The sequence below is a fragment of the Mustela erminea genome, chromosome 9, assembly GCF_009829155.1.
Source record: "Mustela erminea isolate mMusErm1 chromosome 9, mMusErm1.Pri, whole genome shotgun sequence".
Lineage (NCBI taxonomy): Eukaryota > Metazoa > Chordata > Mammalia > Carnivora > Mustelidae > Mustela > Mustela erminea.
In genome coordinates, this window is record NC_045622.1 from 25,444,796 (window position 1) to 25,471,378 (window position 26,583).

The window sequence follows — 26,583 nt, forward strand, 5'->3', positions numbered from 1 at the left end:
CGGGACTGAGTTCTCCGGTGGCCCCTGGAGGCTCGGGGCTGCAGGCTTTGGGAGGCTGGGAGGGGAGAAAGGGAGGGGCGCTGACTGGGCAGTCCAAAGAGGAGGGGGCCTTTAATAGGCTCGCCCAGCGCCTGGTTTGCGGCGCCGCGAGAGGCTGCGGCTCGAAGAAGCGGCCCGGCACCTCCCTCTAGTTCTCGGCTGCAAATCTCCGTCCTTGCACTTGACAGCGATTGTACTTAAGCTCCCAGAGCGCGCTTTGCTGTGGAAAGGCACAGGTAGGAGGCGCGGGCTGCTCGGTGCACGCTCACTCCTCTGGGAGGAGTTTCTCTCCCTTTGCTCTGCTTTCCGGGAGCTACTGACTGCCCCGGAGCGTTGGTGGTTCCCCTGTGCCGGCTGCAAGGAGACTCGCCGGCGGGGGAGCGGGGCCGAGCCCTTCGGAGAGCGCGGCCGTGCGCTGCCCGGCGCCATGCTTCTGCTGGTTATCCTAACCCTGGCTCTCGCCGGGGTACCCGCAGGCGGGTCAGAGCCAGACCAGGAGGTGGTGGTCCCCATCCGACTGGACCCGGACATCAACGGCCGCCACTACTACCGGAGGGGTCCCGAGGACTCAGGGGATCAGGGACTTATTTTTCAGATCACAGCATTTCAGGAGGACTTTTACCTACACCTGACTCTGGATGCTCAGTTCCTGGCGCCCGCCTTCGCCACAGAGCATCTGGGCGTCCACCTCCCGGCACTCACCGGGAGCGCTCCAGACTTGCGACGTTGCTTCTACTCTGGGGACGTGAACGCCGAGCCAGATTCCTTCGCCGCTATGAGCCTGTGCGGGGGTCTACGCGGAGCTTTTGGGTACAGAGGCGCCGAGTATGTCATTAGTCCGCTCCCCAACGCCAGCGCGCAGGCGGCACAGCGCAACAGCCAGGGCGCACACCTCCTCCAGCGCCGGGGCGCCCCCGGCGGGCCCCCCGGAGATCCCACCTCTCGATGCGGGGTGGCCTCAGGCTGGAACCCTGCCATTCTGCGGGCGCTGGACCCTTACAAGCCGCGGGAGGCCGGCTTAGGAGAGAGTCGCAGTCGGCGGAGGTCCGGGCGCGCCAAGCGCTTCGTGTCTATCCCGCGTTACGTGGAGACTCTGGTGGTGGCGGACGAGTCAATGGTCAAGTTCCACGGCGCGGACTTGGAGCATTATCTGCTAACGCTGCTGGCCACGGCGGCACGACTCTACCGCCATCCTAGCATCCTCAACCCCATCAACATCGTCGTGGTCAAGGTGCTGCTTCTTGGAGACCGCGACACAGGGCCCAAGGTCACGGGCAACGCTGCCATGACGCTGCGCAACTTCTGTGCCTGGCAGAAAAAGCTGAATAAAGTGAGTGACAAACACCCAGAGTACTGGGACACGGCCATCCTCTTCACCAGGCAGGTGAGTTGATCTGTCACCTTTTTGGACCCCAGTAGCCTCATTTTCTTAGGGTCACCGCCCTTAGCTCCCCGAATGCCCTTTGTGCCTAACAGGTGAGCCGGGTTAAAATTTTGTTGCTCTCTTCCGACTCCCACTTTGGATATTCCAGGGAGAGGCCGCTCCTAGGTTCCGTGGAGCTTCGGCTCACTTGCATCTGGAAGCACGTGGGCGGTCGGAGGAGCGCCAGCTACTTCAGAAGGTGTTGGCCTGGAGTGGCCAATCAGCGCCTCCTAGATCAGGCGTCGAGGGGCTGGAACCCAGGAAGTTGCCGCCCCGAGCCGCAGTGTGTCTGCATGGCTGATAGGAGGCGCTCTGAGGATGGTGTTGGAGGGGTCGGAAAAGGTCCGCCCCCTTTCAACCGGGGCGTCTAAATCCTTTCAGATGTCTCTTCTGAGGCTTCTCTGCTTCGCTTGTAAAACTGGAAGGTGATGCAAGCATCCCAGTTCAGATCCTGGGTTCATTTCTTCTGGGCATGTTCAGTTATCCTCTGTTCTAGGCCTGGAAAACCTGGACTGGGATGGAGGGAATAATTTGGGATATTTTGTGGTTGAAATGGAAAGGACAGACTCAAGTACGGGGAGCATTCCGTCCTTCGTTGCTGCTTCTCCTGTACCCTCCTGTGCTGGGCCCGCCTTCTACTTGAGGGATCCCAGTCCATTCAGAGCTGGCAATCTAGTTAGAGCACCTGTTTGGAGTCAGAATTTCTAGTGGTGTTTCACTTGGAGCTGAGTTGGGGAAAATCTCTCAATTTTCCTATTTCCTTGCTGGCCCAGGGTGACCTGTTTGCCCTGATGTGTGCTGTGGAGCAGAACAGGCAAGGTGGTTCATGACAGCGACTCACTGAAACTCCCGATGACCACACTTGACGGTGGGGCTCCAGATTCCACCTCTGGCGGTGGGCAAGTGCTGTGTGCTCAGTAAAGAGCATCCGCAGGCCCCAGGTGTGGGATTGGAAAGATACCGAGTAGGCGGCTAAGAAAGATGGTCAGATCACAGAAGCAGCTCTGCCTTCTGCTATGAGTTTATGAACGTTTATGGTTATAGATGTTGGAGCAATGGGGTCCCGTGAAGTTTTTGGAGGTCACGGATGGGACTGGGAGGAAGAGGGATGTCCAAGTGACCTGCTTCCTCTGATTTTGGGGGCTTTGCTCGAATCTGTGCCATGCTCTTGTTTTGTTATTATCACAACCATGTCATTCAGGGGATGGCCCAGAATCCTTGGTTGCCCATGGGTCTCTGACTCTCCACTCTTTCCAACGGCCACTCAGAGCTGTGCTGGCACACACAGGGCTGGAGCTAACGTCTTCCACACTAACCCATTTGGCACAGCTTGTCCCCTCCTGGAATTGAACTTCCTCCTTTCCCAGCCTTCTCCTCCCACCACCTGGTTTCTCTAGGGAGGTCTTTGGCCTGAGTCTGCTTCCTTGCACTCATTCTTCCAGCTGAGGTCTGTGGAGCTGCCACTGCCCGGCCCGGACACACACTGCCTGAGTCATGGGGAAACTGCAGAGGAGGTGGCTTCCACCTCTGCACACACAACTCGGCAGTCAGATTGCCGGGGGAAAAAAAAGCAATGACCAAGAACAGGATATCTTAATGGGTAAAGCAGCTGTTGGCCCATCTGCTACCTGGGATGCCCCCGTGGAGGTCACTCACGGCTTCTAAAGTAACAGACCTCAGTCTCCGCCGCTTAGTGGCTAGGCTGACTTTTGGAACCAGCCATAGAAAGAGGACTCCTGCTGGGAACATGGGCCACACCATCAGAAGGATTCGCCTTTTGAAGAAGCAATCAAGCAGCGTGACAGCTTCTGTCTGTCAGTGCTGTGTGCTAGACCCAGGGGCTATGTTAACCATGCATAATGGGGACAAGATGCATGAGCACTTGGGTCAGAAGCAGTGATGGGCAAGATGTGACTTTTAGAGGCTGTCTTTTTCTTAGGCGGCTAGAGGGCGATCCAGAAAGTGGGGAGGCTGTGTTGGAAGGACCAACATGCAGGTACGTGCTTAAAGCTTTAGAATGGACATGTCTCTCTCTCTCTCGCCTCCTTGCCAGTGCAGACTTTAGGGCCTGCCACGTTCTCAGGGTCTTAGGAACTGCTCATTCCCAGCTCCCCTGGGGAAGGTACGGTATGTGATGAAAACAGAGCGTGCAGCTGCTCTTTGTAGACTGAGGCAGATGTGGTCTTGGGGAACCTGGACGAGTCTCCTGCTGTCCTCCTTTAAATTAAAGGAACCCTTTAATTCTGATATGAGCTTCCCTGATTATTATTATGTTGGTGTAATCCATGCTTTTTCAAACTAATATTGAAATATACATATATACACACACATATACATACTTATTTCTATGAAGATAAATATATACAGTTGATCCTTGAACACCATGGGTTTGAACTGCATGGGTCCACTTGTGTGTGGGCTTTTTTCGATGCAGCACGGTACTCTAAGTGTATTTTCTCTTTTGATTGTCTTCATAACATTTTATTTTCTCCAGCTTACTTTATTGTAAGAACACAGTACATAGTACATCCAGCATATGAAAACATGTGTTAATCGACTGTTATCGGTAAGACTTCCAGTCAACAGTAGGGTATTCGTTGTTTAAGTTTTGGGGAGTCAAAAGTTGTATGTGGATTTTCGACTGCATGGGGGGCCAGTGCCCCTAACCCTTATATTGTTCAAGGGTCAACTGTATATAGTTTGTTTGGCTAAGAAGTTTTTAGAAATGTGCTTATTTTGTTAATTGCCTTTTGCCTAGAATGGATGTCGAGCTGTCAGATGTCTTTAGTCACCTATTCCTTGGTCCCCCCATAAAACTCTGGAAAATGGCTAATGACTCTGACTGATAGTACTGTAGCCATGGTTTTCACAGGGAGGAGGCAGGAATGGGTCAGTCTTGGTCAGACTGTATTTCTTCCTATGAAGAAGAGGTGAGCCCAGTTCCTGGAGAGTTCCAGGTGCCGGGTACTTGAAGGGGGGACAGTAGGGGATCAGGACTGGCCAGCACCGGGGCTCCCCCTTCCATCCACCATCATTGGACTTGCTGTGTGTGTGAAAACAAGGCTCAGCCAGGCTATGGGGAGATGCTGCTTTCCTCTTGGCAGGGAGAGGGAGGGACGTGGGGTGTTGAAATCAAAACACTAGGAAGACATGACCCAGGGAGGAGCCTATGCTGTGTGCAAAGGAGAAAAAAAAATTGATCATACAACAAGTATTTTGACAATTTGAGGAGTTTACTTAAAGATTCAGAGTAAGTTCATGTTCCTGGAGAAGGAGCACACATCTGATTTTGCAAAGCAGTCAGTCTCCAGACTCATAACAGCAGGGTGAGGTCAGCACGGGATTGGAACCAGGATTGGCAGAGAACTAGAGCCAGTCTTTCAGGGTGGACATTCATTTTTTTTAAATTTTAATTTTAATTTATTTGACAGAGAGAGAGATTACAAGCAGGCAGAGAGGCAGGCAGAGAAATAGGAAGAAACAGGCTCCCTGCTGAGCAGAGAGCCCGATGCAGGACTCGATCCCAGGACCCCGAGATCATGACCTGAGCTGAAGGCAGAGGATTAACCCACTGAGCCACCCAGGCACCCCTGGACATTCATTTCTATGAGAAGAAACGTATCTATGGCTTCTTGTTGTGGTGGGCAGCAGGAATAGGGTATTTGGTGCTGGGATGTAGTAGATCTGCATGTCCCTCTGTCTTCTCTCTCTTTACGTCTGATGCCTCTGCTCTTGGGTTAACTTTGTGGTAGACTAGGCTTCATGAATTTGTTCTACATTTAAAAAAATAACTCATTGAGCATCTGTTATTTCCAGGTACTGTCCTGGGCTGTGGAGGTACGGATATTAAGATGTGGCCTCTGGCTCTCAGGAATTTACTGAATATCAGGGAGCCTGACAAGGAAATAGCTTGGTATACTAGGGCATGTTAAGTGCCATGAGGGAGACATGGGCCCTCTGTCCAAAGTCCAGTGGGGGGGCATTCTCCTTGCGGCTGGAGTCAGGGAAGCCCTCTGAGTTGGGGTGGGGGCGTGGGGCGAGGGACAGGTGGCAGGAAGGCACTGCAGGAGGTCCTCTCTTCCACCCCACCATCTGTTTTGCTATTTGTAACATTTTCTCCTTTGAACCGACTTTGTCTTCTGGGATCTACAGTTTGTGGTTTTTCTGCCTATTTATTCCTTCCTTTGTGTTATTTATTCTGTTGTGCTTAGTACCACTGTGGGCCGTTCCACGGCCCCCTCCTGCCCTCCCCATTTCTTCGGTGTGCTCTTTCTCCTCTTTTGAGATTCTCCAGGGCCGTTCTTTGTCATCTCTCTCTTCTCTTTTGTTTCCTTCATCCAATGTCCTCACCTCTCTGTCTTTCGGTCTCAAGCTTGGCGCCTTCCTTCTTGTTCTGGCCTTGAGTTGTACTACGTTTTGAGGGACCGGTGGGCAGGGACGTACGTGTATTCTATACTGCGCAGAGTGGAACGGCAGCCTGGAACCTCATTTGACACAGAGGTCAGTTCTTCCTGTAATAAACGGCTTGCCACTTGGCAGTGAAGTTTAGTGTTCAATGAAAATGTTAATAAAATGATAATGTGTATTTTATACATATCTCCTAATACAATAAAGAGAATCATAATTGTGTCAGGATCTTTTTTGAAGTCAGGCCTTGGAAGATATTAGCAGAGAGCAGCATCTTTAGTTTCGGTATCTAAGAGTTTGTATATCTTTATCACTGAATGGAAACTCAACACTACTTCTAGGCAGGAGGAGAAAGAGAGAGGAAGGAGAGGAATACTGTTGCTCCCTGACTTGGAAGGTCTTCTCCCTCCTTCTTTGACTTGCACCAAATAAGAAAGCCGATATTAGGGTGGCTCAGTGGGTTGAGGCCTCTGCCTTCGGCTCAGGTCATGATCTCAGGGTCCTGGGATCGAGCCCCACATCGGGCTCTCTGCTCGGCGGGGAGCCTGCTTCCTCCTCTCTCTGTCATCTGCCTCTCTGCCTACTTGTGGTCTCTCTCTGTCAAATAAATAAATAAAAAAAAAATCTTAAAAAAAAAAAAAGAAAGCCGATATTAATAGTGGAAGATGGGGGAGGAAGTTTGGAGGAAGGAATGTGCACCTGAATCTCTCTGTATCTCTTCTTTAGTTTTTATTTATATTCCAATTAGTTCACATACAGTGTGATATTAGTTTCAGGTGAACAGTTTTTTTTTTTTTTTAAGATTTTATTTGTTTGTCAGAGAGAGAGAGAGAGAGAGAGAGAGCACAAGCAGGGGGGAGCAGCAGGCAGAGGGAGAAGCAGGCCCCCCCCTGAGCAGGGAGCCCAATGTAGGACTCGATCCCGGGACCCTGAAATCATGATCTGTGCTGAAGGCAGACGCTTAACTGACTGAGCCACCCAGGCTTTCCTCAAGTGTACAGTTTAGTGATTCAACACTTCCATACAACGCCTGGTACTCATCACCATAAGTAGCGCACTCCGTAAATCCCCTCCCCTCCGGTCACCACTGGTTTGTTCTCTGCAGTAAGAGTCAAGAGTTTCTTGATTGGCCTTTCTCTCTTTTCCCTCATGATCATTTTGTTTTGTTTCCCAAATTCCACATATGAGTGAAATCACATGGTATTTGTCTCTCTCTGATGGACCTACCTCACTTAGCGTATCGTTCTCTAGCTCCATCCGTGTTGTTGCAACTAGCAAGGTACCATTCTTCGGATGCGCTGTGTGCACACCACAGCTTCTTCATCCATTCTTCAGTCAGTGGACGTCTGGACTCCTTCCATAATTTGGCTCTTGTAGATAATGCTGCTATAAACATTTGGGAGGAATGTGCACCAGAATGATATTCTTTCTTTTTCTTAAACACGAGGTTGAGTCAGGAAGGCAGGTGAGGTGTTTTCCCCTTCTTTGGTCCTGCTCTTGTCCTACCTTTGAACTTCTTGGTAGATGTTTGTATCACTCTTGGTGCATACCTTTGGCCCCCCACACCTTGCCTCAATGCCTGTCCTTGGTTGTGTGGCACAGTGGAAAGAACACAGACTTGGAGTCAGGCACAGCTGAGTTTCAGTTCTGGCACTTGACTTTTCACAATGGACGTTGAATGAATCAGCCACTTGAACTTCACTTTCCTCATCCATAGAAGGACAATGACGATGACAATGGTACTGAGCTTAAAGGCAGTATCAAGGGCAAGTTAGAAAATGTTCCAGAACAGCCACCCAGTTAATGGCATCTACTGTCATTGTTACTTTCGTGGTCACTCAGCACGTGTTTGTTGTTTTGAATAATTACCTATAGGTCCCTTGCCAGAACTTACATTTGGGACAGTCTTGTTTTGAACTATTTTGTTGCATTGCACTTGTAAGTATACTTAATATTTGTCTGTTTTTGTGTGGAAACCATAGCTCCAGCATTTGCCATTCCCCCTGACTTGTAAGCTCCTTTAAGCAAGACCTTTTTATATCTTTGTGGCCACTCCAGTGGGCCCCTGCATACTGCCGCTGTCCAGTATGTATTCATGGGAGGAAGGCACCGATGTCAGCGAAAGACTGTGTGTGGCTATGCATGCTTAGGTGGTTCTTAGGTGCTTACTGGGGATCATTATTCCAGACTTTGCAACTGTCAGGCTGCAGGGTTGGGAGAGGGAGTCTCAGGTTCTTCTGGCATTTCTTCTTGGCTCTTTGCCATCAGTTTTTGCCCTGGAGAGAGGAGAGGCCCCAGCGAGGAGCCAGCAGACATGGTGCAGAGCAGGGGGTCAGTGTGTCAGTGCAGGTGTGAGGCAAGGACTTAAGATCTTCCTCAGCCAGGAAGGGGACACAGGCATTGTGCTAAGAGCACTCTTGGCACTTAATCTTGCCATTTCCCTCTTCATCAGCCTCTCCCAGGCCTCTACCCACTTTGTGGCTAACATGCACTTTGGGGGCTGAGGGTATGGGGTGGACAGCCTTGCTATCTTGAGATTCCCTGGTCTCTTCATTTGTGGGGTGCATCTGTACCAGAAACGTACTAATGCAAGGGAAGCATTCAGCTCTGAGGCTGCGCTTTTGGATTTCAACCTTCACTCTGCCTCTCCTTTCCTGTCTAACCTGGGGCTCACTGACCCTGTGCTAGTAACTTACCTTCTCTGAGCCTTATCTGTAAAATGGGCCTAATAATGACATGTACCCCATAAAGCCATTGTGAAGATGTAATGAGCTAATAAGAAAAGCTCTTAGAACAGTGTCTGGTTCACAGGAGCAACCCAGTAAGTGCTCGCCACCAACATCGCGTTAGGTGTGCACCCTCACTTGAACTGATGATTTCCGAGAGAAAGCTTGGTCTTCCTGTAAGCTTCAGATTTCTCTGCTTCCTCATTGAGGTAATTCTTGTCTTAGTTATCTTCAGTCTCTCGCTGTAATGCCATTTTGTACACCTTGAGGAATTTATATTCCAGCGAAACCAACCTGGATGGACCTGACCAGGGTGCATTCCCTTCTTCATCAGGCATCCTTAGCCACATTGCCCGGACACCTAGAATTGGTAGAATTTTTTTCTTCTAGCAAAACAAGGCCCTCCCATGTTTGGGGATCACAAACAGCCATGGATTTGGGGTTGGACAAGGAAATACAGTGATGCATGGGAGAGATTGAGATGGAAACAAATTAAAGGCACAATATTAATACCAGTGTGGGTGGTTTTCAGCAGTAATTACGATATCCTGACTAGCATGCTGTGGTTCAGACCCAAGACCACTACCGGCTTTGGTGTCAAAAGGCATGGGGTTCAGTTCCCGTGTTAAAAGCTTGGGTGAGAAATCTTAGTCCACCGAGCCTTAGTGTCCCCATCTGCAGAACGAGAGGGCGGCTCTGAAGTTGTGTGAGTGCGAGTCTTGGATGTTATGGTGTGGCCATGAAGATGAACCCTGCTCTTCCATGAAGAGGAAGTTGGTTACATGACAACATGTATTTTCTGCTACATTAAAAAAAAAGTTAGCATGCTTGATTTTTGTAGGTCCTCCACCCTTATAGCTGGAAAATATGAGCATCTCAGTGCACAGCAGGGCAAAGGAGAGGAGCTGAGAAGGAGGGCCGTAGGGAGTTGTGGTGGGAGGTGGAGGGAGTGCGCCTGGGAAATGTGGGTTGAGCCACTGCAAGGTGCTTGCTTGTTTGTCTTGTCTCCAACTGTGGTTCCAATCCTAAATTATTCTGTGAAGAAGGACAGTTAGAAAACAATAATCTGGGAGGACTAGGATCTTGGCCAAGGTGATTCTTGGGTTATCTGGAAAAGCAGCTGCAGCTTCAAGGAGAAATGGCAAATGACCAGAAATAGTGAGGTAGATAGGGGTTGGGTGGGAAGTGCCTACACCCTCCAGGCAAAAGGGACCAGAACAGTTTCTATTGCTGGAGACAAGTGCCTGAGCTGAAGAGGTTAAAGCAGTTTGAGTGCATCTGAGTTCATTCCAGAAGGGTGGAGATCTTCAGTGCCACAAATGAGGCACTGCTGAGCCTTGGGTACCCGCCTGTGGGCGTTCAAAGAACTAAGGTCCAGCGATTCTTCACTGGAGTCTCTGACTGGGGGAAGAGGGACAGGCAGAGCCTGTGACCCCAAACAGCTGCATCTTCCCACAGTGAAGACACTGGTTCCTGCAGGCTGGCTGCTCTCAACTACACCCTGACCCTCAGGAAATGCGCCGGCTCCTTCCTTGTTCCTCTTGTTTGATCCAGGGAAACCGGGATTTCTTGATGGAAAGAACAGGTTGCTCCTGGCCAGAAAGGGCCTGCAGCTGCATGTCTTCACTCCAGAGAGAACCCACCCTCCCAGGGAGGAAAGAGGCTCTTGACTTTAAGGACCTGCCAGCGGCAGAGGCAGGCTGCTGGACAGTGGAGGTCCAGTGGCTTCTGAGAGCCCTGTCTGAGCTGTCAGTCTGGCGTCCTCATTTCTGCTGAGCAGCACAGGGGCTAGGACTCCGAATGTCCACATGGGTGACCTTCCCTTTTCTGGGAGTTAGTTTTGTGGGTTAGCAGACAAGATCAGGGTTCTTTCCATTCTGAAGTATATCATTCTTTGTGTTCCTTTTATAACCTAGAGAGGACCAGAGGGGGATGAGCACCCTGGGATTGGGGCAGGAACAGAGGCTTAATTAAGGCACTGGTCCAGTCTGGGTTTTAGCTGAGAACTGGCCCTTCTTCTGGAGGAGGAAACCCTGAGGAAAGAAGTGACCTGCCCGAAGTCACATATCTGCTGTGGGGCCAGTGACCTGCCCAAAGTCACATATCTGTGGTGGGGCCAGGACCAGAATCTAGCCTTCTTGGTTCTTCCTCCTGTGGCCTTTCTCTTACACAAAGCCAGCAGTGAGTGTGCATGGTGGCCCTGGGGCAGTGTCCTGTTTGTCCTACAGGTTCTCCCTATGGGCTGTGACCACCAGACAAGAGTTTTCAGAGACTCCTGTCCAACCTCTTCTAGGTTTCAGAACTCTAGGGGAAGGAGAACTTTCTGGAAGGGTGAGCCTTTGGAGAAGGAAGACTATTTGGAAGAGGGGGAATTTGAGGTTCTCCCCGAGGGTTCCCCGAAGTGGCAGGCTTGCCATGTGTGAGCACAGAAGAGCAGATCAGTTTTGACCCATGTACTCTGGAGTCTGATCGCCCTCTCCGATCTTTGGCCAGAGAAACTGTTAACTCATCATTAGGAGGTGTGACCATCACCTGACCGTGGGAAGCCAAGTTTGACTGCTCAGCTGGTAAACTTCTGAGCACTCTGGGTTAAATTTTGCTGATTTTCTGTACTATGACCACTTTCCTCCTATGCCCCCTGGCCCACCAACTCTGCTGCCCACCTTTCCCCCCATGTCAGCATGTGCCTGCACACGCATGTGCGCAAAGCCGTAAAGAGAATGAAGATTGAGAACAGTTCTGGGGGGTGTTTCTGCGGATACCTTGGCTCCCATGGAGAACACACGCAGCTCTTTCTCTGCAGAGTTAACTTAGGGGTTGCTGAGCAATCCGTTTTGACGTGGTGGAAAGAGTGCTGATGGTATCCAATCATACAGACCCCAGTGCACATTTCTGCTCTGTGACTTGGACCTCTCTGAGCTTTGGCTTCCTTGACTGTGGAAGGTGATAATAGCTGTCATTCTTCCAGTGGGATGTTGCGAGGATGAAATATGGTCACGCGTGTGAAGTGCACACACGATGTCAGCATTTAATAAATCATCACCATGATTAGCTATGAGCATGAGCCTCAGTTTTCACCTTTGACAAATAGGTATAATAATATATCTGCCTCCTAACGCTGTTGGGGATGAAGTGAGATGATGCATGGAATAGTTTCTTGTCAACTGTAAAGAAAGGCAAGGATGTAATGCAGAGAACCCTAGTGTCACTGATTCAACAGGGTATTTTCTGTTAAGTGATAAGTATCTTATCCTATTTCCAACTCTTTGGCTCTTAAGGTATGTGGGTGCGTTGCTGGTCCATAATGCTCGATAAATTCATTGAGATATCTGCCCTGCTGCCCCACTTTGCCCTTCCACATCCCCAAAAACCCTTCCCATCGGGGTTGTTGCAGGAAGTCCTAGCTTCTGCTGCAAGTTGAGTTTTATTACAGAGAGAGGGACTGTCTTAGGCGGCGATCCATTGATTTTTTTTCCCGAGCTTCTGCAGCCAGTTGAGCTGTGTCTGGATAGCTGCTTGTATCCACCTCAGTCCGCCTCCTCCCAGCCCAAGGAAGCCAAATCTCTGGCTTGGGTGGGTCCTTGGCCCGTGACCCTTTGGCTGAGAATCTGAGCTTAATTCATGGTTGTCCAAAGGCAATCGCTCAGCGAGGACTGAAAAGCTCAGGGCTGACTCCGGATGAGGAACACGCTTGTCTTTCACCCCCACCTGCCTCCGTTAGCCATAACCAGGGCTTCGCCTGGCTGTGGAACTCACCATTTTCTGGCTTGGAAATCTATCTCTGCATACAGCAATGGCCTTGTGGTTTAATTTGTACCTCCTAATTTCCTCCCACAGGATGCCCCTGAGTAGGATTTGGGTAGAATCTTCTTAGAGACCCACAGGGCTTTTCTCCTGAAGCCTCCTGCCTCAGCCTGGGGTTGATTCCATGAATAACCCTGAAATGCTTTGGGAGAAAGGGGCTGGCTAGGAAGGTGCTGGGCTTGGTTGGGCTGGGAGCGGGGATGAGCTGGAATCTCCCATACGATGCCTTTTCTTCCCATCAGGTCCCTTCTGTAGCTGTTACTAATTTCTGGCTGGCTTCTGCTTCTCCCCTCACCTGGCAGGACCTGTGTGGGGCCACCACCTGTGATACGTTGGGCATGGCTGATGTGGGCACTATGTGTGACCCCAAGAGAAGTTGTTCCGTGATCGAGGATGATGGGCTTCCATCAGCCTTCACCACTGCCCATGAGCTGGGTAAGTCTAGAGGGCGGTTCTTGTGTGGAGGGCGTAGAACTCCCCTCTGGGGACTTTCTGGGTTTGTCCTGGGTGCTTTGGGCAGGAGGTAGACATTTATCTTTGCTTCTTCATGTCCCGAAGCCTTAGGGATCCTTTCTTAGGGTCAGAGTCTGCCTTAGCAATGGCTTGGTTTTATTTTTTCCAGTTGCCCCAGCCCAGTTGGCCAGCCATATTGTCCGATTTAGCAGTCAGAGTATCTCATCAATCAGTCACTAAGGGGAGAATATTTTAAATACACTGCTGTCCCCACTGAGCCCACAGCCCAATGGACAGGACCGAGAACACAAGAACATCATCTTGACATTTGCAAAGCAGTCTCTCTCTAGGTTGAAATGACCAGCCTGAGAATTGCTGACTCGGGCTCTCTAGCTTCCCCGGCTGAGCCCTTCTCCTTGTAAAACTGCAGAGCCCACATCCTTCTACCCTCTGAGTCCTCTTGCCTCACCCCACAGGCCATGTGTTCAACATGCCCCATGACAATGTGAAAGTGTGCGAGGAGGTGTTTGGGAAACTCCGAGCCAACCACATGATGTCCCCAACACTCATCCAGATCGACCGTGCCAACCCCTGGTCTGCCTGCAGCGCTGCCATCATCACTGACTTCCTGGACAGTGGGCATGGTAAGCCAGGAGGACAGAGGAGGGATTTTGGTGCTGTCCCTGGAGAGAGTGCTCAGCACCTCTCTGGACCTGTCTTCTATGACCTTAGGTGTGCATGACCCCCAAAGGGTTGGGCTCTCAAAGGGGGTCCATTGCACTGGCCCTTGCTTCATTGTCTCCCTACCATTTAGACTCTGGGCTGGCCAAATCCCACTTTTCTCAACTCACCTCTCATGAATGCCCTTGGCTCCCCACAGGCGACTGCCTCCTGGACCCACCCAGCAAGCCCATCTCCCTGCCTGAGGACCTGCCTGGTACCAGCTACACCCTGAGCCAGCAGTGTGAGCTGGCCTTTGGCGTGGGCTCAAAGCCCTGTCCCTACATGCAGTACTGCACCAAGCTGTGGTGCACCGGCAAGGCGAAGGGGCATATGGTGTGCCAGACCCGCCACTTCCCCTGGGCAGATGGCACCAGCTGTGGCGAGGGCAAGTTCTGCCTCAAGGGGACCTGTGTGGAGAGACATAACCTCAACAAGTACAAGGTGAGTGTGTGGGAGCTGCATAGCAGCTCCTGGGGCTGCTGGGGGGCCGGGGGCGGACTTGGATGCGTCTGGGGGGAACAGCTTTGCTGCGTGGCCGGAACTGTGCACATCGCAGCTCGGTGTCTCTGTCTTCCTGTCTGGGTTCCTCTTCCTGTCTTGATTCTGAGACTGGAGACAAGACATACGGTAGGTCAGAGAACTTGCTGAAGCCTTCCTTAGACATGGGGGAGAAGGCTCGCCCCGGGCGCCAGGAGGCCCAGCCCTGAGCTCTGGGCCTCATCCTACCTGGGGAGGAGCCCTGAACCCAAAGCCCCACACTAGATCTTCGACATTCCTCACTTGTTGGCTCCTTCCAGCCCCCACTCCTCCTTTTATCAGTTATTTCTGAGTGTGTTTGGTTTCCAGGGAGCTCTGGGCCAGAGGGGAGCCAGGCTCATCTCTGAAAGGAACCAGATCCCTGGGCAGGCTCCAGTAATTTCCTACATCCCGAACCCAGCTTCGCTTTTTGTCAAGATTGGTTTTTGAAGCTGAAACAAAATAGAGCAAAAGTTTTTCTTTCTTTCTTTCTTTCTTTCTTTCTTTCTTTCTTTCTTTCTTTCTTTCTTTCTTTCTTTCTTTCTTTTCTTTTTTTCTGGTAAAAAAGACTATCAGTTGAATAGGAACAAATCCCAAACCCCACATGCTCTCTGAATATAATCAAAACTTCAGGTTAGGGGTTGGGGTCACAGAGGGATTGGGACTTTGTCAGCCAGGAATAAGATGTCCCTCCTCTCCCTTGATCCTGGTGATGGTCCCTTTCCCAGCCCTGCCTCTGCCGCAGACCACCTTGACTGGGGGTGTAGTACGTGGAGACCATAACATAAAAAAGCATTTGCCAGCACTTCATCAGCTGCCCTGAGCTGGGTTTCATACACAATTATGTAAGATCTTTTTCTGTGTTTTGGAAACATGTATTTAATTAAGCCATTAGCCCTTTATTGGGCACCAGCCTGCTGTGTTTAGAGAACTGTGCGAGGTACTGTGGTCGTCAGAAAAAGAAATAAAACCTGGGTCGTGTCTCAGTGGGCTCACAGTCTAGTGGGGAAGCTAGAAATGTTCCTGTGATCCCAGACACAGAGAAGGTGTGTTCTGTTAAGACTGAAGTGCGAAACATGTCCTGGGAGACTAAGGGATGAAAGACTGATGATGACTAGAGAGGTCTGAACAAACTTTGGTGAGGACATCAGGTTTGGAGAGAGCCTTGAGGGTCTCAACAGGCAGAGAGGTGGGGCAAGCTGGAGGGCTAGACGGGCTGGGGCTCTATGGGAAAGATCTTTGGGGGCATGGTTTAGGGCTAGTCTGGGCTTGCCTTGACCACCAGGCTGTGGGTTTAAATTAGACGGTCCTGAGGACAGGCCAGCCATGGCCAGCTCCTTCTCTTGGGAAGATGAGTCTAGTGGATAAAGACATTGCCCAAGAGGATATTGGCTATAGGAAACAGGAAATGTGATCTGAGAAGCCTGTGGAAAGATGATCCATCAGCAGCAAAATCCACTACATCCTCAATCTCTTTTATGGACGGTCCCTTCTCCACCCTGGCCCTTCGTGGAGGATACTGCCCTAATCAGCAGAGGTCAAAGCACAAAGCTTATCTTCCTAATCACACAGCTTCCTTGTGCCCAGCTGCCCCCCCGCCCCCCCTGCCGGCAGAATCTCAGGTGCCATAATCGCACTCTGACCACCAAGGCCCTGTTGTCTGGCCCTTTAGTCTGGACTCCAACGATTCTTCAGCTCCACTTGCTCTTCTCATGCCTTCATCCACCTTCTTCTTGAGATTCCATGGACCATGGCTACAACCACTCCTTCAGGTATGCTTGCGGCTCCCATGTTCCTGCCTCTCTTTCTTGGCTATACTCACTTGGATGAGCTACCGTCCTGGTGAAATCCAGCTCCCACCTGTTCAGCTGGGCCAGTGTGGCTGAGTGTGGCGGGAGAGAGACACGGAACCGTGCTCAGCAGTCTCAGTTTAAACTAATGACCTGACAAGCAGGTGGGCCCGGAATGCCGCTCAGCAGGCATCTCATATTTTATTGGCTTTACTGCACTCATTCTCCCCGTGTCCTGCCCGATCATGTCACACCTTTGCCTCTCTCCTCCATTACCAACTCTTTCTCCTCATTTCCACTCCAGCCAGTGACCTTTCTTCCTATCTCATTAAGAAAAAAGAAGCAATCAGTAATCCCATGAGAACGTCCACCAGCTCCCACCTCCACATCTGCCGTCAGCCTACTTCTGTGCCTGTAATCTCTATCTTTCCTCCTTTGTGATGGATGAGCTGTCCACGCTCTCACTGGAGGCCCGGCACTGTGCTTTGCACTTAGGATACTATCCCCTCTATTCAAGAAAAGCACTCCTTTAATTCTTCCGTCTCTCTCCTGCAGTGTCAGATTTCCCCTCTCTCGAGCCGAATCATTCCTATCAGGATACAGACTTGCTGTAATTCCTCCCACCTTAAACAAACTTCTCCTAATCCTACTTCCTCTCCATAAATCACAGTCTCTCTCTCTCTGACTTCCTTTACCACAAAGTTCCTGGAAAGAGTGGTATGAAATTGCTCTCTCTGGTTCCCGTCTTACCATTTTTTCTCTGGAGCCCATTCCAGTCTGGCTTTCAGTCCTACTCTTCCTCTAAAAATAACTCTCACTATAGTCGCCAAATGGCCTCTACACTGCTGAAGTCCGTGATTGATTATCGTTCCTCATATTGCCTGACCTGTTAGCGGCATTTGACACAGCTGATTACCCTCTCCTCTGGGAACACGGGCTCCACTGCGTCTTGGTTTCCCCCCCCACCCCCTTACTGGCTGCCCCTTCTGGTCCCCTTCACTGGGTCTTCCTCATACTCTCGTTTTTCCAATGTTGGGCATTCTAGCACTGTCCTTAGCCCTCTTCCCTATCACACTGACCTCTTTGGTGATCTAGACCAAAGACTTTAAGTATCACTTACATTTATACGTTGAAGTCCCCCAGATTTGTATCTCCAGCCCAGACCTCTGTCCTGAACTACAGATGGGCACATCTCATTGAATCTTAACACTTCCATCCGGATAACCGATAAGCATCCTAAACATGACGTGTGTAAGACCGAGCTCCCATCCGCCCACGGCTTGGGCCAACCCTCTTTTCTCTCACATCCATCCCTCTGATATTTCAGTAACTCCTGTTGACTCTATCTTCAAAACAGAGCCAGAATTGAGTCTTTTTTTTTTTTTTTTTTTTTTTTTTAAACCATCTTATCTGCAGTCACCCTGCTCCAAGCTACTTTGGATGATTGGTCTTGTACCCTAAGTGATCTCCTTGCTGCCGGTCTTCTTACAGATTGTTCCCACCATAGCAGCGGGAAGGATCCTTTACAATGTAGCTCAGGTCATGCCCATGCTCAGAACTCTTCAGGGGCTCTCCTCTCTGCTCAGGATGGTGAGCCCTATCTCTGCCTTCATCTCCTGCTTCTCTTCCTCTTGTGAGGCTGGAGTACTCTAGGCTTGTCCCTAGGGTCTTTGCACTGCTCCTTCTGTCTGGAATATTCCTGCCCTCATATCTGCTCAACTCCCTCTTGTACTTCCTTCAGATCTTTTCACTAGGGTCACCTCTGCAATGAAGCTTCGTGACCCCTGTAATATAGAGCAGCTCACCTCCCCCTCTCCCACCTGCATTTAACCCCTCCTATAAGCACAGGCTTATCTTTAGTTTCTTCTGCTGGATTGCAGTCACTGGGAGAGCAGGGATTTTCTGCACAAGGTGCCAGGCATTAGTGAGAATGCAACAAATATTTGGTGAATGAATGGCACGTGGTAGGGCAGGAGTGTTTTCTGGGGGAGGAATGTTTTCTGTAGGTACAGGTGATACCAGGGTAAAAACAAAAGTAACCACCACCACCACCACCACACAGCATCATCTCAGAAGCCACAGAGACAATGTGAAGAACTGAAGGAAAACTGGAGATAGCGAGGTCTAAGCACAGACTCTTCTAGTCTATGGAGGGTCATCTCAGACCTTTGAAAGAGCAGCTTCCCTGGTGTGATGGGGACCGAGCCCATGGTGCAAGGCACTGAGGAGGGAGGAGGCGCAAAGAGCAGATGTAGACACTCCTAGGGAATGAAAGGCTGGAATGAGGTGGGGCGCTGGCTGGAGGAGGAAGCAGGGCTATGGGCCAGTGTTTCTCTCACAGGAGGAGAGACATGTTGACACAGTGACACAAGAGCTATCCGACCAGGCAGACGGACTATGCTGCATGTGTGCATAAACTAATGTATTTACGTGACATGCAGCCAGTTCCTGATCAGCTCCACGCGGGTTAGTCTCTTTGGAGGATGCATGACAACATTTTAATCCCAGGCTTGTACAACTGGGCTGCTTCCCCTGTTGCCCAACTGATGTGCGTTCAGGGGATGAAAACTCGCTTTGCTGGCATCCTAAGAAAAACATAATGAAGATACATTTTCGACCCCTTCCCCACCCTCTTAAAAAATGAAACAACACTGCATCATTCACCTCGAAGCCAAATAGAGTTTTAGGATTGCTTTGTAGTTTCCTATCTTCATCTCCTCCGAGCACAAACACTAGAACCTCTTCGAGTGAAACTTTCTCAGATTCAGCTCCTGATTAAGCTGAACATCTGGTTAAGTCTGGTTGGGAGAGAAGTCAGAATTATGGAACACTGACAAAGAAAAATATCCAGATATCTAGGGCAACAAGGTTTCCTGGCAAGCCTGGGGGCTGCTGCTGCCTCAGATTAAGAGACTTGTGTCTCCAACAGTAGTAGGTACGGAGAACCTCTGAACTTTTGTTCTGTGGCAAGCACAGTGCTAGGAATTTTCATACATGTTGCATCATTTAAAGTTCTGTCTGATCTCACACCTGAGTATTATCGGCCCCATTTTTGCAGATAAAGCCCTTGAAATTTAAAGAGGTTTTACTACTTGCTCAAGACCACCCATATGGTGAGGACAGAGGCAATGATAGAACTTGGCCATCCGACTCCAGAGCCCAAAGGGGCCTCTCTTCTGAGCAGCCTCATTTATAACTGGGTGCAGTTGGCACAGGTTAATTACCATGTTGAAGTGTTGCCTGGGCACTGTGTGTGCTGACCGTTTGCTTGCTATTTTCCCAATTCCCCCGTGTGATGCACAGTGGATTTCCTTCCGGTGGGATGGGACCATGAGGCTGTACCCGTGTAACCCTTCTGCAGGGTTAGAGTGTGGATGTGCAGCTCAACCCCTGCATGAGTATGACGGACTCTTTCTTATAGGTGGACGGCTCCTGGGCCAAGTGGGAGCCCTATGGAACCTGCTCACGCACCTGCGGGGGGGGCGTGCAGCTGGCCCAGAGGCAGTGCAGCAACCCTACCCCTGCCAATGGGGGCAAGTACTGTGAGGGAGTGAGAGTGAAATACCGATCCTGCAACCTGGAGCCCTGCCCCAGCTCAGGTGAGGAGGGGACGGCCCCTCTCCCTCCCCCTTTCCCCCACTTCCTGGCTGCAGATTACTGCAATCAAGATTCTTTCCTCTAGGGCCAATTCTGGAAGTGCAGAAGAGCAGATTCCTCTTGGGATCACTTCTTTGCCCACTCCCCTTGGGCAGGGGTGTTTTATTCTTGATGCTTAGGCTGGGAACCTAAGTGCACCAAGGGAATGACGCACTAGATCTCCCCTTATTTAAGAACTCACAAGCCCACCTTCATGAGCAGGAATTCTTTATCCAGGGTCCATGAGCTTGGGAGGAAAGGAAATTACATCTCTATTTTTACTAGCCTTTTTTAATTTAAATTTTTTATTTCCTTCAATTAGAGTTTAATATTATTTTGCTGCTGTTTCTATCTACAATTTATTATGTCTTCTTTTTATTTATTTATTTATTTATTATTTATTATTTTTTTAAAAAGATTTTATTTATTTATTTGACAGAGAGAAATCACAAGTAGACGGAGAGGCAGGAAGAGAGAGAGAGAGAGGGAAGCAGGCTCCCTGCTGAGCAGAGAGCCTGATGCGGGACTCGATCCCAGGAACCTGAGATCATGACCTGAGCCGAAGGCAGCGGCTTAACCCACTGAGCCACCCAGGCGCCCCTATTATGTCTTCTAATTAGGCAACAAACTGTAATACTATTAGCAGTACCTGTGACTTTGTCACCAATGGAAATCATGGATATTTCTATATGACATTTCAGTTGGTGGGATTTCTCAGTATGTCATTTATTCACGTCATGACTTGAAAATGACAGTGGTTATTAGAATCGTTGTATCTTATGAACTGGATTAACAAGCACAAATATCACAAATATGTTTCAATATATATTGATAGTTGTCTATCAGTATAATTGGTATTGTTTGGAACCTATGTAATTTATTTTATCCACTTAATAACATCCTGAAAATAGTTTCAAAAGACTCCTGAGGGGTTTGATAGCCCCAAACTCTCAGGGGTACCTGTTATCCCAGATGGAGAATTGGAGGTCAGATCACTGGGGAAATTGGCAGAGCTCCTGGGGGAGGCATGGTCGTCTGCGACCTGCATCCTTTGGTCCTAGTCTACTTTAGTTCTTTGAGATGGGGTGGCGTCAGTGATGAGGGTAACTTGGCTGAGGGGAAGGGCTGTTGGAACCACAGGCAGCTGAGCATCCTGGTGAGGGCAATCCCAGCACTGCCCCTCCCTTTAGCTTCCTGCCTGTGCTTCCTCCCTCCTCAGCTTCCAGCAAGAGCTTCCGGGAGGAGCAGTGTGAGGCTTTCAACGGCTATAACCACAGCACCAACCGGCTTACCCTTGCCGTGGCATGGGTGCCCAAGTACTCTGGCGTTTCTCCTCGGGACAAGTGCAAGCTCATCTGCCGAGCCAATGGCACTGGCTACTTCTATGTGTTGGCGCCGAAGGTGAGTGGGTGTGGGGCAGGAGACCAAAGCGGAGAGAAAGTCTCTGGAGAGGCATCCGGCTGAGCTGCCCCTCTCTCCTTTTCTCCCCCACTGGGGCCACTGCAGGTGGTGGATGGTACACCGTGTACTCCTGACTCCACCTCGGTCTGTGTCCAAGGCAAGTGCATCAAGGCTGGCTGTGACGGGAACCTGGGCTCCAAGAAGAAATTCGACAAGTGTGGGGTGTGTGGGGGCGACAATAAGAGCTGTAAGAAGGTGACAGGCCTCTTCACCAAGCCCATGTGAGTTCTGGGTCCTGGAGCAGCGGGAGGAGGGCTGAGGGCAGCTGTCCCAGGTGATGAAAGCTTGGGTCAGACTGGGGTAAACCAGCAGTGCCCTTACTGGAGAGGCCACTCGGACTCTTCCTCTGAGAGTATGACGTTCATTCATTCACTCATTCATTCATTCATTTCTTTATCCATTCATCTGTCAAGCAGAGATGAATGCTTGGTAAGTCCACTACTGAACAGGAGATGCTAGTTAAGGAGATGGCAGAGGGTCATTATGGTCTGTCTAGAATTCTAGAGTGAGACTCACCTGTGTTCAAATCTCAGTTCCCCATTTTCTGGATGACCTTGAGCATGTGACACAATCTTTGGAATGCTGGATTTGCTCATTTATACAGTGCGTATGACATGAATATATTTCCTGTTGTGCTGTTGTGAAGATGAAGGTGTTAAAATGCTAAGCATTTTACTTGGTACATAATAAATGCTCACTAAGTGTTCATGATGACAATCACAAAACAAAACAAGCCTAGAGACACATGTGACAGCCTCCCCATCTCACAGAGGCTGAGGCCCTGTCCTCAGGGGTGAGACTGAGCTGAGAACAGCAATAAACAGCAAAGCAGGGGGCTAAGACCAAAGAATTCCCTCTTCCTGAGAGATGTGTGTAGGGTCAGCTGAAGAAATGTCTATAGGTCTCTCCAATTCCTACCTCCAGAGCTGGGGTTCCTGGCTTTCTGAAGTCCAGCATATTCCCTTATATTTTCAAGGGGAATGTACTCCTTGGAAAGTCCTGACTCATGGTCTGGAAGAATCTGGGGGAAGCAGAGAGTTGAGCAGGGATATGGTGGGCTCTGAAAAGTTGGGAGTCCAAGGTCTAGATGGCTATCCAGGAGTCTCCGCTGCCCCCTCTGGACACAGTGCACTCTGCTGGGCCCCTAGCTGGGCAGCTTTTCTGGGAACTGGGGGCACTGCAAGTGGATGGCATTCACAGGGATCTGAGGGGGAGGCCAAGTGGAGAATTAAAGGTAAATATTCCCAGACTTGCTTCACTGGCTAAATGGCAGGTGCCCCCTTTGTAGACTAGTAGGGCTGGTAGGAGCCTTAGAAAGCATTTAGTTTGACCTCCTCATTGTATAGGTGAGGACACCGGAACCCAGAGAGATGAATATGCTTGAGCCACCATGGAGCTGGTATCCAAGGCTTGATCTGGGGGCCCGACTCCAGGGCCAGTGTGTCTCAGTATGGTGTCTGGCCCCAGCCTTGGACTCAGGGACTGTAGACTTATCTTCTTCCCCTCCTCTCCTCCTTCTCACAGTTAATACATATTTAGTGCTTACTGGGTGGCAGGCCCTAGGCCATAGGCTTTATGGGCTTTAATGAGGTATATGTGATTATGATCTTCATTTTCCAGGTGAGGCACTGAGAAGCTTAGAGACTTATCCAAGGCCAACAGCTAGGCCAGTGGTAGGGATGGGTCTGGCTCTAAAACCTTGGCTTTACTTTGCCTTAGGATTTACCACAGTATAGAGGCCCCTGGGTGGACTGTCGGTTGAGCGTCGGACTCTTGGTTTCGGCTCAGGTCATGATCTCATAATCTCATGATTATGACAATCATAGTTATGATTATGACCTGAATAAAAAAGGTTGCACACAGTCAGGGTGTGTAACTCTAGATGATGTGGTGACAATCTCATACCGTCTTTCAGTTTGTGTGCCTCCCGACTTCCTGAGGGGCAGTTGAAGCCATCTGCCTAGTCTTTGTTCTCTGCCAGCTTGGGTTTCTGAAAGGGGAATCAGCTGTGACTATTTTGGGAGAGAGGGCCTAACGTCCAGGCATCTGTCTAAGGCACAATCCCCTTTTCCACCACAGGCACGGCTACAATTTTGTGGTGGCCATCCCTGCGGGTGCCTCGAGCATTGACATCCGCCAGCGTGGCTACAAGGGGCTGGTTGGAGATGACAACTACCTGGCCCTGAAGAACAGCCAAGGCAAGTACCTGCTCAATGGGCACTTCGTGGTGTCGGCCGTGGAGCGGGACCTGGTGGTAAAGGGCAGCCTACTGCGCTACAGTGGCACGGGGACGGCGGTGGAGAGCCTGCAGGCCTCCCGGCCCATCCTGGAGCCCCTGACTGTGGAGGTCCTCTCCGTGGGCAAGATGACACCACCCCGGGTCCGCTATTCCTTCTACCTTCCCAAAGAGCCTTGGGAGGACAAGGCCTCCCACGCCAAGGACCCCCGTGGCTCCTCGGTGCACCACAACAGTGTCCTCAGCCTCTCCAATCAAGTGGAACAGCAGGACGACAGGCCCCTGGCGCGCTGGGTGGCAGGCAGCTGGGGGCCTTGCTCTGTGAGCTGTGGCAGTGGCCTGCAGAAGAGGGTGGTCGACTGTCGTGGGCCCCCAGGGCCACGCTCCACGTCTGCCTGTGATGCAGCCCATCGGCCAGTGGAGATGAGAGCCTGTGGGGAACCCTGCCCAACCTGGGAGCTCGGCGCCTGGTCGCCCTGCTCCAAGAGCTGTGGCCGGGGATTTAAGAGGCGTCCACTCAAGTGTTTGGGCCCTGGAGGGCGGCTGCTGGCCCGGGACCAGTGCAACCTGCGCCGGAAGCCCCAGGAGCTGGACTTCTGTGTCTTGAGGCCATGCTGAATGGGACTGTCCTTTTCTCCTCCTCACTCTCCGCCCCATTGGTGCTGCCAGGGCTCTGGCCAGCTGGAGCCATGGGCAGAGGGCGGTGGCCGGGTGTCAAGGCCATAACGTCACTCACTTCCAGGGACAAGGACCATGGGCAGGGCTAAGAGGTCCCTTCCTCCTCCCTGGCCTGGGCGGGGGAAGCCAAGTGACTAACGCACAGTCTACCTCACGCCCGGCTCCTCCAGGGCCCAGTCTGGGAGAGGCTGAGAGGTGCGGGCACTGGGCAGAGGCTCTGGGGCCCAGTTTCCGAGGGACCTGGAGGATGGGCACCTCCCAGGCAGAACTTCAGGGACCTTGGCCCCCGTAAGGGAGGCCACAGGCTGCTGGAAGAGCCATGGCCCAGCAGCTTGGCACCCTCAGGTGGCCCCGGGGGCTCTAAGCCGTTTCTGAACAAGGCAGGTTTCTATGGTGCTGTCAGCCCGCCTTTCCTTTCTGACTGACCAGGACTGAATAATGAAAAAAACAATGACTGGTGTGGGCAGAAACTGGTAGGAGAGTGGGGTGAGGAATAACAAATCTGGGAAGAGGTTTATGTGTAGGGGGAGTCCGGAGCTTTCTCATCTTCCTTCTACTCCTGACCCTCCGTCAAGAGCTGCCTCTTCTTCCTGTGTTGTCCAGGACATTAGGCTGGGTGGAGGGCTTCCAAGTACGTGCTCGCTGAGGCTTTGCAAATAGGTACAGGAAGTCAATAAGGAGTCTATTGCCTTCTTCAGGAAGGACTGGACCATTGAAAAAAGATGGAAGGGATGATGGATTCTGTGGTGAAACAGGGAGCTTGAGCAGTGGCCTAGAATGTTCTTTGTCACTGGGACTGGGCTTGAGGTTTGGGGCAATGTCACCCTGGGATGGGGAGGAGTCCTCAGTTTCAATGACTCCTTCCTCCAGAGAGGTAGGTATAAATAGGGCTGCTGCCTTGGGCTCTGTGTTGCCTCAGAGAACCTTCAGAGTGGCCACTAAGAGGGACGTGGGAGATGCCCAGGAGGGTTAGGTGCTGAACATCCATATGCCTGGAGGTGGGTCCTTCATCTGGACAGCTACATGTGGTCTGGCTTTGGGCACATCACATGGCATTGCAGTTGGATAATGGGGTTCACTGTTTGCTACCTCAGGCTATGCTTTTGGGTACACACACCTGTCCCTTTCGTGGGGCAGTGGTGACTCTGGTGCTTCCAGTGGACCTGGCTGTTGTCCTCTGCAGACTGAGCTGCCCAGACACAAAGATAAGCGTGTGGTACATGGCTTCCTTCCCCCAGAGCCTGGCCACCCACTAGGGCTCCAAAAATGAAAGCAGGATCTCAGGTGCCTTGGGGACAGGCTTCAGGAGACACAACAATCAATGACCTAAAAAAAAAAAGAAAGAAAGTAAGAAAGAAAGAAAATCAATGACCTGACCCAGAGGTACTTGGCAGCCACCAACGGGAACTCCTGTCTATCCTAGAGACGTGTTGGGGCTGTAGAAACCAGGGTGTTTCCTGGCGCTCCAAGTGGGAAGATGTTCTGGGGTGAGAGAGCGTTTGGTCAAGCAGGGTATTTCTTGAGGGTGCAGCTGCTCCCGCACGAATGTGGGAGATTCTGCTTCTGAGTTAGGTAATATGTCCTGGACTTTAGTGAGGTGATACGGGGGCAAGTATCTTCCCTGAGAAAGGGCCTCAGTCCTTTTATTTGGCTTCCCCTAGTAGGCAGACTCCACAAACCAGCCATTCAGGTAAACCTCTGGGATGGTGCTCCAATCCCAGCCCAGCCCTGGGCTGAGCCCTTGACCGGAACCCCCACAGCAGGGTAGAGGGCGTGTGGATCTCTGAAGCAGAGCTGCAGCCATTCCTGGAGAATGAAGCAAGGAGGAATCTTCCTCCCTGTATAGAGAAACCGTGGGGCTGAGACCATCAAAAGGACGCAGGGCACCAGGGCAGATGTAGACCCCCACGAGCCGACGATAGCACTGCTCTCCGTGCTTGGTGCACCCCTCCTCGGTGAGGAGAGGGTGGCGCGGGGGCTGTGCAGAACGGGCAGGGGAATGGGGAGGGGGGGAAGGGTGCTGCCGTCAGTGGGGGTGACTGGTCCCTTAGCAGAGCAGCTTTAGAAATCATTTCGAGGAGAGACGACCTATCTTGTTCCTGACACGAGCTGGGTCTCAAATGCTCTTTTCTGTCATGAATTTTTTTTTTCATTTAAAAAAGAAGTATGACCAAGACAACTTGGGAGGTTTGTCTTATCTTTGACCATTTTGCTAATCCAACCATGTTCTCCAAGGCTGAGCAGAGACAAGCCTCAAGGTACAGATTTCTGGTGATGGAATGAAAAGGTGGTATCTCATATCTATAGAAGACGAGGAAGATTCTGGGGGTTCCAGAGACTTCGTCCATGGGGTGTGGACCAGTAAGGATCTGGGCTCAGGAGTCCCCTGCCTCCTCTGCCTTTTGTGTGCACTGATTGGAGGAGTCCAACCTTGTGAGCCTGGCCATGTTGGAGTAGGGGGCTGGGGTGAGCTGAAGGGCTTGGTTGTTCCCAGCCTGGGAGTTGGCTCCCGAAGGCACTAGACACTGTCACTTACAGAGCCCCCCTTTTGTGTTTGGTTCTTTCGCATTCCACGTGCAGCAGACGGATGGAAGGACCTAGGTCCTGGCTGGGCTGTGTATACTGTGTATACATGGGAGCTGGCTGCTGCGGGGACAACAGCCTGCTCCTAATAAAGTTGTAAGTATTTAA

At 51.0% G+C, this 26,583-nt stretch overlaps 1 protein-coding gene across 2 annotated transcripts; it reads left to right on the plus strand.

Annotated features, from left to right (window-relative positions):
- ADAMTS15 (ADAM metallopeptidase with thrombospondin type 1 motif 15) lies at positions 1-26,583 on the plus strand. 2 transcript variants are annotated; one of them, XM_032358234.1, is made up of 9 exons: positions 1-1,423; positions 3,402-3,458; positions 12,702-12,834; positions 13,329-13,496; positions 13,733-14,016; positions 19,303-19,480; positions 20,737-20,918; positions 21,024-21,199; positions 23,058-26,583. In XM_032358234.1, the coding sequence occupies exons 1-9, from the start codon at positions 467-469 to the stop codon at positions 23,830-23,832; spliced, it is 2,910 nt and encodes a 969-aa protein (XP_032214125.1). In that variant the 5' UTR covers positions 1-466; the 3' UTR covers positions 23,833-26,583. The 2 variants fall into 2 exon arrangements, with proteins under 2 accessions (XP_032214125.1, XP_032214126.1); XM_032358235.1 differs by lacking the exon at positions 3,402-3,458 and having other exon boundaries at positions 2-1,423.

Coding starts and splice junctions, on each gene's coding strand:
- ADAMTS15 (XM_032358234.1), top strand. CDS start 467: ATGCTTCTGCTGGTTATCCTAACCCTGGCTCTCGCCGGGGTACCCGCA. Junction 12,835..13,328: donor CACCACTGCCCATGAGCTGG/GTAAGTCTAGAG, acceptor CTCACCCCACAG/GCCATGTGTTCAACATGCCC. Junction 20,919..21,023: donor TCTATGTGTTGGCGCCGAAG/GTGAGTGGGTGT, acceptor GGGCCACTGCAG/GTGGTGGATGGTACACCGTG.